Below are 17,709 nucleotides of genomic sequence, written 5' to 3'. Positions count from 1 at the left end.
TTGCAATAGATTCAAAGGTTTTATTTGATTGTAAATTGTTTAAATTGAAAAAATTGAGGACTCTCTCACTTAACGTCAATTCAGAAGATATTAGTGAATCTATAGCCAACTGTGAAGGCCTTTCTTGTTTGACAGATCTAGATTTAGGACAAGTGAAAGATTTAAATCCTCTATTCGAAAGTCCATACTTGACTAATCTCACAAATCTGAAATCCACATTCAACCAAAAATTAATTCCAAACAAGAAAATGAAAAGCTTGAGGAAAATTCATTTCAGTTCTGGTGAAAATGCAATAGAAATGCTCCAGAGTGAATATATGGAAAATTTGAACACTTTGTATTTAAATTTAACTCATTTTGATATTCGCTGTATTACAAGAAATCCGAGTATGTATTCTTTGAGAGAGTTGTGTCTCTCTAGTTGCAGATTATATGATAGGGATATGGTTGCATTTGAGAATTGTGAAAATTTGAATAATCTCACTTCTCTCAATTTAGCTAAAAATAATATTGATAATGGATTGATATTTCTGGTACAATGCCCTTTCTTTGCTAAACTGGAGCATTTAAATTTGAATGGTAACAATATTAGCGATAAGAGTCTTGCATCTTTGGAAAATAAGACTCTCAACCTCAAATATTTGGGAGTTTGTAATTACAGCATAACAGATATTGGAATTTCACACATTTGCTCATGTAATTTCATACAATTAACTCGTCTAAATATTGGAAGGAATAACAAATTGACAGATTTCACACTTGGATGGATAGTTTTGAATCCCACTATGAAGTATTTGAATAGTCTCACTGTTTGTTCCAGTAAGTTTACGAAAACTGGAGCCAAATATATTCTCTCTCATTTGAAACTGCTTTTCAAAGGAAACATTCAAGAATTTAAGAGTATAATTTATGGACTACCATCCCAAACCACTCTAAGATGTTGTGCGATGAAGAGCAGATTTAAAAGATATTTGTAAACACAGTTCAAACACAAAGCCTTATTTAAGTCTATTGAGAAAGTGAGAGAATGCTCCTGTATTGCACGACAAGTAAATGCTCTTCTTGGCTCTTGTTAAGGCAACATAGAATATTCTTTCCTCCTCGCTCATATCTACAATTTCTGATGGTTTTTCCTTATTCTTTGTTGCTTTAATTTTTAGTGGAATAACACCTTCTTGTATTTCTGGAATAAATACATATTCCCATTCTCTGCCTTTGGCCTTGTGGATGGTTGTGACTTGGATACCGTCTGATTCCAAACTAGTATTCTCCTCAAATGACATCATTTCTATGAATTGTGTAATATTCTCATCAGATAATTCTTGATCTAAAATATCTGTGAAATTGAGAGAAATATCCACCTTATCCAAATCAAATAATTGACAAATCTTTTCAAGTAAATCCTTTACCACCTTATGGGTTTCGTAGAATTCCCTCAATTCTTTCATGTTATCCATGAAAACTTCAAATGTCTTTCCCGCAATAGTTTTCTTTCCTAGTTTTCCTGATATGAAACGTGCGCAAAACTTGTCACCTATTCCAGCAAAGAATGGTTTCAAATGTTCTACAATAATTGGCAAGCAATCTTTCATATCAGCCTTATCTTCATATTTACAATAAATAATTTTCAACATTTGAGCAACTGCCAAGTAATGGAATAGTGTCTCTCCTGCAATTTTGATTCTCTTTTCGTTCATTCTCTTCATGAGCTCAAATCGAAGTCGTTGTCTTCTCAATAGTACAGCAATATCCTTATGTTGTACTCCTTCTTCCAAGAGTTTGGAAATTTCTTTCACTATAAAATCTAGCTCATCTCCTTCACCAGAACATCTCTCCTTTCGAATTGCTCCACCCTTGCTCTCTGTATTGAAAGCCTTAGCTTTCGTATTGAAGAATTTGTTAGCAATATCCACAATCTCACTACTACTTCTATAATTTATCAACAGCTCCAAAACCCTAGCACTTGGATAATCGTGTTGAAACTTGTCGAAAATCTTTGGATTGGATCCAATAAAACCATAAATTGCCTGGTTCTTATCACCAAAGACAATTATCTTAGTATTTGGCCCTTTCACTAAATTAATTAGATTGTACTGATGATCTGAGGTGTCCTGGAACTCATCCACCAAAATATGAGTGAAATGAGTATGATAGAATTCTCTAGCTCTTTCATTTTCCTTCAATATCTTTTCTGCTTCATAAACCAATGAAGGTAGTACAAGGAAATCCTTAATAATACTCTCATAATACTCAAATGCTTCCTTATAGAATGATCCATAGCCAGAATCAGAACGATTTCCCTTTCCATATTCCTTTTCCAGCCATTTCAATAATTCATGTTCCTCTTTGAATTCTCCAAATTTCCATTTCATTTCCTTCTTCTTTTCCTTTAACTTTTCCAAAAGAAAGTCCCTCTTTGCAATTTGTGTTTTGGTTCCAAACATTCTGCAGACACTCAATGCAAATGCATGAATAGTCATGACATTGTAATTGTGTGGAACTTCATACTTTTGTAGACGTTTATCTGCCTCAACAGATGCATCCTTTGAGAAGGTCAAAATCAAGAGACGTGCACTTTTATCCATATTGATAATTCTCTTTGCTTTCATTGTCATGGTGAAGGTCTTTCCACTTCCAGGTGAAGCACAAACCATCAGTGAAGAATCATCAGCATCAACCACTCGTTGTTGATATTTATCCAACATGTTTCCATCAACCATATCAACATTGACAATTACATCATTCTCATCATCATCATCTACTTTAATACTCACATTAGTTTCCTTTGATTGATCGGGATTAGAAAGATTGGGTACAATAAATTTGACCTTTTTAGAGTGTTCAGCATTGAGTGGAGTGGCACGTTCCCTCTTGACGAGTGGAGAAGTGGAAGAGCTTGTTTTCATATACCTTAAGCTTTGATCATTCTCTTCCTCGGGAAGGTAGTGAAGAGGTATTTTACTCTCCATTTTCAAGAAACGGTTGAGATTGACTGATTGAGGTGTTAAGCTATTTTTTTTTAAATAATTAAAAGTGGATCCAATCTAAAATAAAACTTATCATCAGGCAACACGGAAAAAGATTGGAGCCACCATTGCAAGATTTCTATATTCCTGATAGAAAGATGAAACACTAAATTATCGGAATGTTAAACATACATTATTACTAATTTTTCAAAGTTAACGTTATTTAATAATTTAAATTCAACAATACCAAGTAGTAATCATACGAACTTAGGAAAATTCCATCTCCAAGTTTAAAAATAGAAAAAAATAACAAGACACAGACAATAGGAATTGTTATTTGTTTTTGATCAACAGCGAAAAAAGCAAAACTTTTGTGATCACAGAGCAATAACAAAGTAGGAATAGAAGAACATTGTGGATTTTATGATATTTTGATACTCACTACACATTCCGATCAATTTTATTGTAAATAACAAGAGACAATTTAAATCAATTTATTATAATTATTATTATATAGAGAGAATAAAGACAAGAGAAAGAGAAAATGGGATATTCAGCCTCAGGATACATATTATCAACGGGAGCTAACAATTATCGTCAATCATGTAAAAAAGTTGATAAGAGTAGCACTTTCTCTCCGATCACAATTTTACCCGATAGTGTTTCGAACTTGTCAAGAGTAAAGAAGGTTGCTTGTGGAAGAGAGCATACCATGATATTGCTAAATGATGGAAGATTGTTTGGTATTGGACATAATCAACATGGTCAAATCTATGGAAAGGAGTCTACTTTTACATCCTTCTATTTAATTCCATCATTTGTTGAATATGGAGATAAGATTGTTGATGTATTTTGCACACAGATTAATACCTATGTTGTGACAGCACATGGACACATTTATTGGTCAGGATGGGAAAATACGACTGCTGATAAGACCTATCTTAAAATGCATGCTCCAAATAATATCTCTTCTTTGAGAATTGATCGATTTGTTACCAATTCAAATGCAGTCCATTGTTTTGTAATTTGTGGATCAAAGATTTATGGTACAGGTAAGTAGTAGATCAATCTAAATTATGGTTTTAATGGTGATCTAAATGATGTATTTATTGTTGACAATGTTAACATGTGGCTGATTAACTTTGACCTTCCGAATGATTGTATAATACTTTAATAGGATGGAATTCTAATGGACAATTAGGTATAGGAAGTAGAAGTGATTCATATGGAACTCTTTCACTCGTACCTTTTGATGCTCGTCAAATCGATTGTATTTCTACTGGTGCTCAATTCTCTGTTCTTGCCACAGAAACTCAATTATTTGGATGTGGAACAAATGGAGATTTGCAACTTTCAACGGCATATAATGGTGGATCTGAAATATTTACTCAAATCACAACTCCATTTTCTGGACAGAGAATTAGAAATGTAGTTTGTGGAGGATTTCACACACTTGTACAATTAGAAAATAATGAAGTTTGGGGAACAGGAAAATACATTACACATGAATTTTCCAAGCTAAACATTAATGAACCAGTTTGTGGTAAGTATTAATAATTTCACATTTATTATATATTATTTGAACTTTCTGTTTAATTAACATTTTTATGTAATCGTAAAATACAGCAATTGGAGCAGGTTGGCAATTTTATATTTGTCTTGGAGAATCTGGAAAAATGTATGTATCAGGAGAGAATAATAATGGACAGCTTGGAACTGACGAATTTGAGAGTACCTCCACACTCACAGCCATCCCAAGCTGTAGAGATCTTTCCATACCAAGTAGAACCTTGCTGGAATGTGGAGAGTTTTACTCAATTGCTTACCTTGCAAATGACGACAAGTCACACTTCCTTTTTACCTACGCCATTCTAAAGAAGATTTCGAATGGAATACCATGCCTTTCTGATATAGAAATCCAAGCCATGCATTAAATGAGAACAAAAACAATTTATTTATTTAATTCATTGTTGTTGGTAAATCCACTTCAAAAGTTTCCAAATCGTGTGAATCATTATCAATATGATTCATCCCTAAAAGTTGTTGATGTTGAACATCCAAAACAATACCACGAATACGTGAATCTGTACAACCTAAGAGAAGAGCTCTCTTACCATCAAATGAGATACTTTGCACTCCAAAATCACACTCCTGAGTATCTTCCTCCTCGTAGCTTAATAGAGAGCACCATTTACTACTCTTGCTCTGTGCATTATAAACTTCGACAAGGTCTCCACTCGAAACAACTAATAAACCTCCTATAATTCTAATATCAAAAATGTTAGAATGCACTCCTTCAGCCATGGCTTCTGTGGTAAATTCTGTAACTGTACTATGTTTACCATAGGTGGCCGAGTTGAAAACCTTTATCACATAATCACCATCTCGTTTGATAAGAGTGTATAATTGTTCATTATTTTCAGGGAGAGTAATATTGCACAACTCGTAGGTTTTACCATCATTACTAACATTGAATGGTTTCTCAAATGATAAATTCTCTCCACTCCAAGTAAAGTTCTCAAAGGCATGAATGATCATTCTGAGAGTCATGACATTCTCTAATTGATACCTCAATGAATTGTACTCTTCAGTTACACCAATTTTTGAAATATCATTTCTCAAAATATCATAATCTGGCTCGTAAATTCCAATCATACCATCAGAGAATGCCACAGCCAAATAACTATAGGCAAGAATTGCGTTTGGCCTCACTCTATCCTTTCTACTAGAGCAAACACTCACCACTTTGTGAATTCTTCCAAAATTATAGAGGGATAGTTTAACTACTTGTCCGTCAATGTTAATTTTCCACACACCAACTGTTCCATTCTCAGCAATAGCAATAATTAAATCGTGTGAATTATGTAGGGAAACAATCTTTGAATTAGAAAGTACGCTTTCCAATAGCAATGTAAATTTAAATCCAATAATTCCCTGTTTTTCCTTTGCTTCAATCTTCCAGAATTTCACACCATTACCAGAACTTGTAACAATAAAGTTTTGCGAATTAATGGTATTCTTCTTTTTAGTAATAGCAGTTGTAATATACTCTTGATCAATATCAGAAATAATATTCGATTCCATCTTTAAAATGTTAGAAATTGGAAATTTGGAAACATTCTCTTCAGTATGCAAGCTTGATGCTCCCTGAGCAAACAATGAAATTGAACCAGTTGCATGGCCCATCACCAAAACACTCAATGTTTTATAATCGTGATGATGATGGTGATGGTGGTGATGATGTTCATGTTTACATTCTTGCTTGGCAGAAGAACAACTTTGATCGGAATGAATTTCTTCTTCACCACCATTCTTATGCTCACAACAATTATCATGTTGATGATGACCAACACATTGTTCTGTATGTTGATGATGCTGATTACAAATTTCTTCTTGTTGATTGTGATGATGATGGTGATGATGGTGGTGATGTTGTCTTTCTGCTCTCACTTTAAAATTAAATCGCCCAACAAATGTAAAACCACTCCCATCATTCGTAGACTTTGATGATGGATCATTGTTGCCAGTGCTATTATTATTAATAGTATTATTATTGCCAACGACCGATGTTGTTGCTGTTGTTACTTGTTCTAACATTTTTTCTTATTGTTGTTAAGAAATTTCTTCTTCGGCACTCACTTGATCAAGGTTCATTATGTGTGGCCAATGGATTGTGCTATCTATTGGTTATTGTTATGAATTTATTCTTATCTTCAATCTTCTTTTGATAATATTGTGGGGATATTCGCTTGAAAAAGACCAGAGCCAATTTAGAGTTGATTCACTTCTTGATCCTTTTATAAAATAATGAACCTTCATCTAATAACACTTTGCAAAGGTGTGATCATTCAGCTGTGAATATATTTTCTTATATCCTTAAAGTTAAACGTTCGTTTTAGCTATAGGAGAAAAACTCGATAACGGCTAGTTGAACATTTTGGAGAAAGCAGTTACATTTTGGTAGTAATTGGCGCCAAAAAGAAAAGAAAAATGGCTGATAGTACAATGTTGCTGCTGCTGAGGCAAGCCGTTGGTGATTTTCTATCGGCATCATCTTCAGTGGTGGGGGCAGTATCATCTCTGAAGGACTTCTTATCATCATCATCATCAGTATCACCGTGGATAACAAAGAGTGATTATAGGCAGAAGGAATTAGAGAGTTCATTCTCGTCGGGTTCTTCTTCATACAACCATATTGCTGCTAATTTAAATAATTTAATACAACAAGATCAATCATCATTAGAATCAGTATTTTCGATATTTTCATCTTCTTCTTCATCTTCACATCAACATGATAATTTAATAACTACAACAACTTCTAACATTTTCAATTATTTTCCAACTTCAAAACAGGATTTATCAATACCTTTCAATATAACAGATGATAAGGAAGCATCGGAGAGTATGCAAACAGTTGATTCAGTGCTGGAATATGTGGGAGTTAGTATTTGTACACTCACCTTGCTCTTTTACCTGATTACTCTAATTGTACTGATAAGAAATAGAAAGAATTATTTCTTATCATTGTGGCCTTCGAGAGTTATTGCTCTTCTGGGTGCTATTGTGCATTCCTTCTTTGGTATTCTAGTATTACTGTTTCAACAACCTTGGTGGACTGAAATTAAGAATCCAAATACCAGTTATGACTCTTCCAGTATTTCTAATAACATTGCATGTAGAATAATACAACCTTTCGAATTTTTCGGATTTGTACTTGCTACATGTTCAGTGCTATTCATCCTTAGTCATACACTCACTCCTAGTAAGAAAACTGATACTCACTTTACAAAAACAGTACCTAAAAGCAAGGTTTCAATAGCTGCTGCTACCACAACAACTGCAGCAGAAGATGAAGAGTTAAAAGATAAGAAACCAAAACTTGCTAGGTCTACCTCTGTGGTGGATGTTGTCGTTGATGAGGAATCTAAACTTGACTTGCCTGAGAATAATCACTTGACTGGTGTTACAATAGATGATGGGTCTGTAAAACCCCTACTTAGATCTAGCTCTGCGAGTAAAAATATTGTAGAAAGGCCACCATCTACCTCTGATAGAAATCATTCTAGAAGAAAATCCGAATCACACTCTCACAAATCTCCTCGAAGTGATTCAAGCAGTAATAAGGAGGAACCAATCCAAATATCACCAAGATCTAGAGACCATGGGCAAAGCTTTATCAAGAATAATGCACCGTCCGTCCAAGAATTCCAAAGAACCCATCTTACCATCAATGTCAGAAAGGAAAACACCAACATTTTCATACGTACACTCATTCTAACTTCATTCTTTACTATTCTTCAAATAGCTTCAATTATTGTTGATGTAGTGTTAAGCTATAATATTCAACATCACAAATTAGAGTTTATTTATAGTCACTTGACACGATATGGAGGTTATTGTGCATTTCCATTGAGTTCTCTCCTTATTTACATTTCCTTCTATTTTTCATTTTTCATTACCTTTAACTTTTACAGTGTCAAGCTCTATAGAAAGTTAATTAACAAGAGGTTAAAGAGGAAAGTTCTGGCATGTCAAATCATCATTACATGCTTTTTCACAGTTTTTGGAATATTCGGGAAAAGTGGTGAGGTTCTCTTTACTATCATTCAATCCATTAATGTAGAGCCAACCTCATTACTTTATGATGTTCTGGTTCGCTTTTTCAACGTTGTGAATTTTATTTGTTGCGATGTATTAGTTTGCTTTTTAATTATTGTTTACTTTGTGTTTATCCCATTGTTGGAGACTTTGGAAACTGAGAAATTTTACAAGACAAGAGATTCTGTCTCTGCTCCAAGATCACCCAATAATATTGCCATTGTTTCTTCACCTACCAAATTGCTCATTCGTCATCACAATGTAGTTCCAGAAAATAGAGTGTAAAAGTACCATTTTGAACAATCTATTGTTCAAAAGTGAAATAGTTTTACCTTACAGTATGGGTGGTTTGGTTTGGAATTCAACTAACTTGGAATATCCTTCAATGATGATTTGGATTTACAATTTATTTTGATAATTCTATGAAGATTCACAAAATTAATTTGCTGATTAAGTTAATTAAAATAATATTTAAGTAAATTTAAATATTCACATTCAAAATTTTCTAAAGGTATACATTGTAAAGTGATCCTCAAAGATGTCGTCATCTTTGCAACATCCTTGATTGACAGAGATCAAAACTAACAAAAAAAATGATCAACAACACTAGACGAATTCTCACCCAATTGACCACGAAGTCAATCAGAAACACCCATACAACCAACTTTTTCTCATCAACAACATCCCTTCGTTCTTTCCACTCCCAATCCTTCCAACTCGACAATTCTAATCCAACTCTCAACAAGATTCGTTACAATTACACTGTTGAATGTGAAAAACTTGTCAATGAACAAATTAATCATGAATTGAATGCTAGTTACTTTTACACAGCATTGGCAACTTATTTTGCTCAGCCAACTATTGCCTTGCCAGGTGTTGCAAGTTATTTCCACAACCAGGCAAGTGAAGAAAGAACACATGCTCAATCTTTGATTAATTATCAAAATTCTAGAGGAGGAAAGGTTAAATTCACTGTGATCAATGCACCACCTGAGTTTGCAGACGTTTTTGATTCAAGTGATAGTACTGGTCAATTACATATGGCTACTAAAGGGTTCGAATTGGCAATCGAAACTGAAAGAATGGTTTATGATAAAATTTCACACTTGTATCACAGAGCTGAACAACAAAAGGACTTTGCATTAACTGGGTACCTTCAAAGATTAATTGACGAGCAAGTAGAGAGCTTGAAAGAATTGCAAACCTTGTTGACCAAATCAAAGAGAGTTGTCAATGATTATTGGTTCGATCAATTACTTTCTTCTGAAGTTGCTGCTAATAATTCATCATCAAATTCATCATCTGCTTCTCAATAAACGTAATTAGTTGATTGAAATAATAACATTATCGATTCTAATAATCCTTAAAAAAATTAAGATTTTTATTTCATTATTAATTTCTGGTCGAAACAACATTCAAAATGACAACAAATGCCAACACTGGAATAATATAATACGTTTCAATCTTGGCCACAATTGCCAACAAAATTCCACTCAATAAAGTCAACAAGCCAACCAAATTTCCAAATGATTTCACCTTTAACCATCTCAATTCCAATGCATTCAAATAGAATGGAATCAACATGATTGGTGAGCAAACTCTTGTCAAGACAGATGCAGGTAAAACTGAAAAGATGGTTTGTGTTGGTTTCTTCAATTCAATCCAATAATTCCATTCCTTAATAAAAGCAAAAGTACTTGGACCCATTAATACTAAGGAAACTAACATGTACAAGACACTTGTCATGTTTGATTGAGATGAATGTTTGAAAATATAAATGAATGTCAAGAGAGTGAAAGGAAGAGCTGGATCAAAAGCAAAACTTGCTGTGAAGAGAGCAACAGAAATGGCCATTACAAAAGAGGAAGGAATGAGTTTTGCAGCCACTCCAAAAACTAGAGTGATAATTCTCAATGCAAGAATGACCAACAAGACAGCAACCCATGAATAAATCAAGCAAACACTCAAATTAATCAAGCTCATGTCGGTAATGTATAAAACTTTACCCATAGTGAGATATTGCAAGAAGGCAATTGCTGGACACAAAATGAGCATTAGAATGGATGAGACAATTGGAGACAATTTCAAATGTTCGAAAGCAAGCAATATGACAACAATGACAAAGATATCACAAGCCAATGTGTGAAGATGTTGAGTGGTAATGGTGTGAATGAAAGATTCTTCCAAATCTACCTTGAAGCTCACTTCAAATTCTGTTTGATTTTCATTGGTATTCAAAAAGTAGACGGCAATTCCCTTCAATTTCTCATCATTTCTATCGGAAATGTCAGTCAAATTGAGGAATTGAAGATCAATGATATTTTCTCCACAATATCTCAATGGAATATATTGAGATTCAAACTCAAACATGCTACCATAATGGAATTGCACAACTGGATACAAATCAGAGCAGTGAGTATTAATCACTGACATTTTGTAAGAGTAGGTCAATGGTAAATGAGTCAAAACAATGTATGGACTTGGAGATTTAACACTAACACCGCTCTTCCAGAAATCAACAGATAAATCACTAGTATTCTCAATGACATGCGGTTTGATAAAGTTCTTTGATGTTTCCTTCCATGTTCCTGGATGAGAAGAGGCAACCAAGTAACGATCCGGATAGGATTCCTCAGCTCCCATTGATAATTCTTCATTGGTATACAAACTAGTGAGTCTCACATAAATCTTTCTCTTAGCAACTTGATCCTTAATATTAGGAATCTTAATCATGACCTTGGCAACTTGTTGATTGGAATTGTATCTTTCCAAATGATCTTCATCAGTTTCCAAGTAAGGCAACATTGTAATTTGTTGCTTGTAGAGTTTGAAAATTGATTTAGAGACGACAGTAGGTCCATTATCTTCTCCACCCACTTTATGGTCCTCGCTCATAAAGATATCCACTTCGTGTCTGAAGAAGTTTGTGAAAATATAGATGGTATTGACCTCCTCTTGCAAAGCATCAGTATTCAACATGTAATACAAGACCTTTTGATTTCCAAATTTAACAGTTTCAATCTTTCCAAGACTCAACTCGACAATTTCCTTATTACCGAGTGTAACCTTCTTAACATTTTCTCTCTTGGCTGCATAGTCGTCCCACAAGAGAGAATCTGGAATTGAATTGGTTTTGAGAGAAAGATATTGTGAAATGATCAAATCTCTATCCTCTACAGACATGTCCAAATTGCCATGTTCAGAATTGGCACCTGAATTTCCAATACTAAGCAAAATACTTGCCAAAACTTGTTGCAATTGTTTAGTCCATCTCATTGCAGACTTGTCCATATTTGAGAAAATATGTGGAATGGTACTAGTTCCCAAAATGTTAATCATTTCAGGAATTTTAACTTCCTTCTTTTCCTTTCCTGGCATATTCCACAAAATCTTTCCATTTCCAGCTTGAATTGTAACAGCCAAATAAACACTATCCGAAACTTTCTCAAATCCATGCTCACTATTATACGAAACAATCATTAACTTGTTGTGATATCCCTTATAAAGTCCCTTTAGAATAAACTCTACAATTTGTTTAATGTATTCCTCTTGTCTCTTTTGAAGTCCACTGTGAAAATTACTCCATTCTCCATCATTAAAGTCAATTGTGAAAACATCAAATCCAATCAATTGACCTTCATCATTCTTTTCTTCTGATGATTTATCATTGGTGTCATTGAAACCAAATCTATTGGAAGAGGTCATGTCATTGGTCATTTGATGAATATAACTAGCTTGAGTATAGACCTCTTTTCTATATTCTGAATGTCCATTCAATTCATATAAAGTTGATGCAAGTGATTTGGCATCTGCATAGGATCCATGTTGTGCCTGTGGAATGAACAAGAGTGGAAAACCATCCAATCTAACCTTCTGTTGTTGTTCCTGTGTTGAGTCTTGTTGTTCATTCTCTCTGTAGAGGAAGAGTTTATAGGGAAAGGAATTTTGAAGACCTGATGGTTGAATGTTAATGAATTTAGGAAGCATCAGAGACATGACACTTGCTTGATTTCTTCTAGTAGGTAACAATGTTCGATCATATTGTTCTGTTGCTATTGTTCTAATAAAATCATTGGCAGTAATTGTGGTGGTAGTTGTTGGATCGGATGAAGATTTCACACCATGTAATAAATTAAATAAAATAACGGAGAAAATCAACACCATACAAATCTTCCAACTGGAAGACAGATTATTGGGAGCAGATGATGCAGTGCTGTCTTGATGTTTACCCATTTTTTATGATGTGAGATCCTTATTGTTTATTTTCACAAATCACTTGTTGATTTGTTGCACATCAGATTCTTTAGCTGTCAACCTAGTAGTAGTATGTTATTTATCTTTGAAACTGTTCTTTCTTAATACCTCTAGAGATTCAACATGAGAGATGTTTCCCAAGTATGAATAACATTTTGCTTTAAAGTGAAGTGCTGGTAAATCATCTGGAAACTTTTTCAAAAATTCATCCATTAATGTAATTGCTTCATTGTAATCCTTTTCAAAGAAGGACAAGGTAGCTCTATTGTAATTTAACCACCTTTCCTTCTTTTCCTTTTCTTGAAGCTCGTACATCCACTCATCAATATTAACAGCTGTACTTTCTCCAACTTCATATAGTTTTGTGCTTTTTTGTTTGAGAGGTTCTGCAAAATTATTTCTTGCCCTTCTTACATCTACAGCGAGGTCTACATTTTCAATATATCTCATTGTAAAATTTGTTACACATGCAGAGTGAATATCTTCAGTCACTAACACTCCAAGATTGAATTGTTTTGCAATATTTACAAGACTGAAAAGGTTCTTTTGTATACTTCCTAGGATTGTAAAACTCTTAAATTCTTCAGTACCAATATTACCACACTGACACAATTGGGATGAAACTGATACTCTAAAATGAATATTCTCTAAGAGTTTTGGGAATGTTCTGAAGACTTCATACGATCTCCATCTGGTTTCTTTGATAATGTTAATTTTTTGTAAGAATGAGGTTGCTGTGCTTAGTGCCTTAAGTTCATGTTTTGGTTGATCCTTTGTTGCGTTCCAAGACATGGTTACCAAGTTATTTTCGAATAATCCAATTTGACCTCCTGTGGTTTTGCTTGTCTTTATAAGGGAATCATAAATTTCTCCCAATAAAAAGACAATGTCTTTCAAATCACAATCTTCTGTTATTGTTTTGAATCCTTGAATGTAAATACAGACTTGGCTGATACATCTGTCTTCCAATCCGAGAGCAAATCTATCCTTCTGTGCAAATACCATAGTCTTCCTTAGTGCTCCCTGAGATAATCTCTTTGAAGAGGAGAGTCTTCTCACCAAATTTCCAGATGGTTTCTTATTTTGAATATCCTCCACAAGAGCCTTCTCATTAGGAGCATCCAATTCTGAAAGAAGGTGACTTGGAATGAAGGCTCTGTAGCTCTTAATTTTACTAATCATGAGTAAAAAGTTTTGTTGTAAATCTGACAATTCAGAGAAGAAGGATGGTTCAATCTTTGGAAGAGCAAAGTCCATATAAGAGACGGACCTGACCATTGCAATGAGAGAGTCGAATGGCTCCACCATTTTCAAAGAAAAGAAAATTCCAATGATGAATCCAATAATTGTAACAACTGTACTTGCAACAAGAGCAACCACAATTGCCACAACCATTGTAGAAACATAGGTCCATTGTTTCACTGCAAAAACAATAATCCAATCAATGTTCTCTTCGAGGCAAATTCTGTGGGCTGTTATGTATTCATCACCTGGTGAGAGAAACAACTGCTCACCACACCTCAGATTTCTAATGTTTGAATTCAAGTTGCCGAGAATAGTCTCCGCAATATACTTATTTCTTCCTCCACCTGGGAAATTAGTAATTGAGGATCTAGCATTTGGTGTTCCATAGTAAAAATCATTGAAACTACTGGAAATAATATTGCCTGTTGATGACTCTAGAATGTAGGCCAATGAGTTGGGTATATCTGAGGATTCACTATTGAGATAGTTCGAAATTCGTGTCGTTGAGATATCATAACCAAAATAAAATGAAAAGGGAATTCCTAGGGAAGCATCTTCAGCCTTACTCACACTATTCACTAATGTAATATAGACAGTGTAGGGAAACCTTGAATCTACATAGCTTAGAGTGAAGGAGGGCGAGTTTAAGAATAAGGTCCCTCTCTCCACAACAACACTCATGTCCAATCTTGGTGCACTGGTGTTGGGTGTTTGCGATCTAACACACAAATCATTTTTCCAAATATCTACACACTCAAATAACTGCGTGTTGTTACTATCTACAAGTACAAACATGTGCTTTCCATTCAAGTCAACAATGCCAACCAAATTGCCAAATGAATCACCAATGTAGGTCGAATAGGTTAAGCCTTTGTGAAATTTTTGTTCGCTCTTATAAATTTGGTACATGGCTCGTTCGACTACAGACACATCTGATACATTAAAGTCATATTTGAGCAAATTTTTACTTGACTCTGAAACCATCACAATCTCTCGCACAGTTTGTGAAACAAAGGAAACTATAGAGTTAAATTCTTTGAGCCTATTGGCTTCACTTAGGGTATAAATACTAGAACTAAAAGTTGGTATCCATATTAATGTTAAAAGTACAACTGTGAGTAGTACTGAAGCTCCTACCAACATTAAGAGCGAAAACTTTACAGATTTATAAAAGGGAGAGCTATTTCTATTCTCTTCTGCATCTATCGATATGTCGTCATCACTAGATTGATGTCCAATAACAATAGAAGAAGACCGTTTGTTGAGTCGAGCAAGAACGACAGCACTCCCCTGATAGTTATCGTTATGTATTGCAGATTTATCTTCCATTGTTGTATTATATTATATTCATATCCAATCAAATTAATGATGGATTATCTACAAATTGTCCAATAAATAGATGATGATGATGTTGATGAGAGCAATTTTCGACCTTATTACCGGTACTTGATGATAATGACTGTAAATTTCAAAACCTTTCGCCTAGTAAAACAAGTTTTTCTGATGCGACCTTGATGCAGCACACTGTTCCTTGTTGTTTGTACACAGGTTTTAAAGTGGACCAGTCAAAAATAATGTTCTCTTGCTATTGTTGTTGTATTTGAAGAGCTCTTAACTGCCGTAGTGGGTGAAAGAGAGAAAGTTTTTTTTGGAGAGAATTTTACTTGTACTTTTGGTAACAATTCGTAACAAATTGCCCGCGAAAACCAAATCGTTACGCACACAGCGAAAAAAATAACGTTCACAAAGAGTCCAATTTCTTCCCACAAACAAAGTTGTCGCTTCTTGGATTGTTGATGGTAGTCTGATAATAATATACAGAAGGTGAATGAACTATTTTTCGGAGGTAGAAAATACTATTTAATATTTTGGATTGTCATCAGTACCAGTCAAAATTAATTATTAATTTGAAAATGATGCAAAGGAAATCCAATAATAAATTGGAGGAGATGTATTGGGATTTGAGGAGGGAATTTGGAGGTGGAAGTAGTTTGGGTGAACGATATGTTCCTCCGAATTATAACAAGGATATTGACTTGGTTGATCCTCTTCAACAATTAGCTTATCATTCACTCCGATATGATCATTTGGGAGGCCCTCCCTATTATTATGTGAATGAATTAAAAAAGAGGCAAAAGCCATCTAATTCCGAAATGAATGAAAAGGATGAAGAACAGTGGGTCGTATTATTGGAACAAAACATGCATCCGAATAGAACTCTGGTCAATCCAAACCATGCTTGGGATATTTCTTCGAGTGCTGGTACCTTGATGAAGAGAGTTTTTCATTTCAACAACTTTCTTCATCTAGTTACTGTCTTACTACATATTGGACTCATAATACCTCTCTCGACCTCAATTTTAGGAATTGGTGATAAATTAGCAAAAAATTCAATTAGATCCAATAAGGAAAACTCATTTCTTTCCTTGGTAAGATTTATTACTCAATTCCTCATGACTGGCAAAAAGAGACAGTAGAACAATTTTGTTTTCTATCTCTCTTGAAAGAGATAGATAAAGTACTGCAAAGAACAGACAAGAATCAATCACAGACTATTATTTAATAATTTTCAATCTCAATCTCATATTTTCTAGGATTAGAATATTAATATCCTTTTCTGAAAGAGAAGTAGAATTTCCCGCCAAGAATAACTACAAACTAACATTTGGCGCCAAAATTACAATTCATTTCCACCATACTATAAAAAAAAATGATCAAACACCATCATTCGGATTCAAGTCAAATTTCAAATTTTCTTCATCCTGTGAACGGATACAGAGGAGTACAGGAAAAGCAAGGTATCATACCTAAAAATCATATGCATCAAAATCTTAAAGCGCTTAAAGAAAAGGAACACGAAAATAAATTAAAGAAGGAAAAGGATGCTATCAAGAAGGAAGAATTTAAACTACAAAAATACAAGGAGGTTGAATCAAAGGTGAAGGATATTAAAGCACAAGATTACACTCCCGAGAATCCAGTGAATGAAAATTATTTGAAATCAGGTGCAAATAGGGAGAGAATAACCGAACAAAATATTAAAAAGAAGGAAATTGCATTTGAAGTAAAGAAGGAGAAGGAAATGTTAGCCAACGAGAAGAAACCACCAATTCCTAAGAAGGAGGAATTTAATGAACCAGTCACACATAGAGACTCTAAAAATTATATTGTACAAAACGCAACCAAGGATTTGAAATCAATCGCTAAAAAGGGAGAAGCCAAAGTGGCATCGAAAGCTGTAAAGGAAGACTTTGAAAAGCCAGAAGATTTTGGAAGAGTGCCTCAATAGTAAGTTTTTAAATCTTGAAATTTCTTTGCTAAATATTCATAGCATTAAAGATAGAAAAGCAATCAAACATGAAAAGGAACAAAAAGAAAAGGAAGAACAAAAGAAGAAGGATGAATGTCCTCCTGGAATGAGATTAGTTTCTGAAGAAGATAGACTTGAAACTCTTACTGAACTCGAGAAGAGTAAGAGAGAAGTGCAGGGTGCCATCAATAAGCTTCCAATGTTGTGTGATACTCAATTCTTACAACAAAAGAAAAATAATATGGAAAGGAAATTACAAGAAATTGACGAAGCCATCAAAATATTTTCCAGAAAGAAAGTTTATATTGCTGATGATTAATTTATTAATATTATTGT

At 34.1% G+C, this 17,709-nt stretch overlaps 8 protein-coding genes across 8 annotated transcripts; 5 read left to right on the top strand and 3 right to left on the bottom strand.

The window, feature by feature from the left end:
* The first annotated feature begins 3,277 nt into the window (after window positions 1-3,277).
* NAEGRDRAFT_79987 (uncharacterized protein) lies at window positions 3,278-4,927 on the top strand. The gene is made up of 3 exons (XM_002676377.1): window positions 3,278-4,018; window positions 4,144-4,509; window positions 4,593-4,927. The coding sequence occupies exons 1-3, from the start codon at window positions 3,511-3,513 to the stop codon at window positions 4,898-4,900; spliced, it is 1,182 nt and encodes a 393-aa protein (XP_002676423.1). The 5' UTR covers window positions 3,278-3,510; the 3' UTR covers window positions 4,901-4,927.
* Window positions 4,905-6,563, bottom strand: NAEGRDRAFT_58232 (uncharacterized protein; the record flags this gene model as incomplete). The annotated part of the gene is made up of 1 exon (XM_002676285.1): window positions 4,905-6,563. One exon carries the CDS (start codon window positions 6,561-6,563, stop codon window positions 4,926-4,928), a length of 1,638 nt encoding a protein of 545 aa, XP_002676331.1. The 3' UTR covers window positions 4,905-4,925.
* A 393-nt stretch (window positions 6,564-6,956) lies between these two features.
* NAEGRDRAFT_68324 (uncharacterized protein) lies at window positions 6,957-8,849 on the top strand (the record flags this gene model as incomplete). The annotated part of the gene is made up of 1 exon (XM_002676376.1): window positions 6,957-8,849. The coding sequence occupies one exon, from the start codon at window positions 6,957-6,959 to the stop codon at window positions 8,847-8,849; it is 1,893 nt and encodes a 630-aa protein (XP_002676422.1).
* Window positions 8,850-9,313: 464 nt separating this feature from the next.
* Window positions 9,314-9,817, top strand: NAEGRDRAFT_4871 (uncharacterized protein; the record flags this gene model as incomplete). Its single annotated transcript, XM_002676375.1, has 1 exon — window positions 9,314-9,817. A coding segment is annotated over one exon (504 nt), but the record flags the coding sequence as incomplete, so codon positions are not given.
* A 139-nt stretch (window positions 9,818-9,956) lies between these two features.
* On the bottom strand, window positions 9,957-12,728 carry NAEGRDRAFT_68322 (uncharacterized protein; the record flags this gene model as incomplete). Its single annotated transcript, XM_002676284.1, has 1 exon — window positions 9,957-12,728. The coding sequence occupies one exon, from the start codon at window positions 12,726-12,728 to the stop codon at window positions 9,957-9,959; it is 2,772 nt and encodes a 923-aa protein (XP_002676330.1).
* A 165-nt stretch (window positions 12,729-12,893) lies between these two features.
* NAEGRDRAFT_68321 (uncharacterized protein) lies at window positions 12,894-15,392 on the bottom strand (the record flags this gene model as incomplete). Its single annotated transcript, XM_002676283.1, has 1 exon — window positions 12,894-15,392. One exon carries the CDS (start codon window positions 15,390-15,392, stop codon window positions 12,894-12,896), a length of 2,499 nt encoding a protein of 832 aa, XP_002676329.1.
* A 620-nt stretch (window positions 15,393-16,012) lies between these two features.
* NAEGRDRAFT_68320 (uncharacterized protein) lies at window positions 16,013-16,540 on the top strand (the record flags this gene model as incomplete). Its single annotated transcript, XM_002676374.1, has 1 exon — window positions 16,013-16,540. One exon carries the CDS (start codon window positions 16,013-16,015, stop codon window positions 16,538-16,540), a length of 528 nt encoding a protein of 175 aa, XP_002676420.1.
* Window positions 16,541-16,773: 233 nt separating this feature from the next.
* On the top strand, window positions 16,774-17,692 carry NAEGRDRAFT_68319 (uncharacterized protein; the record flags this gene model as incomplete). The annotated part of the gene is made up of 2 exons (XM_002676373.1): window positions 16,774-17,351; window positions 17,395-17,692. 2 exons carry the CDS (start codon window positions 16,774-16,776, stop codon window positions 17,690-17,692), a joined length of 876 nt encoding a protein of 291 aa, XP_002676419.1.
* Between the last annotated feature and the right edge of the window lie 17 nt (window positions 17,693-17,709).

Source organism: Naegleria gruberi, assembly GCF_000004985.1.
Source record: "Naegleria gruberi genomic scaffold NAEGRscaffold_28, whole genome shotgun sequence".
NCBI classification, from domain to species: domain Eukaryota; phylum Heterolobosea; class Eutetramitea; order Acrasida; family Naegleriidae; genus Naegleria; species Naegleria gruberi.
This window is presented reverse-complemented; position numbering and strand designations above follow the sequence as displayed.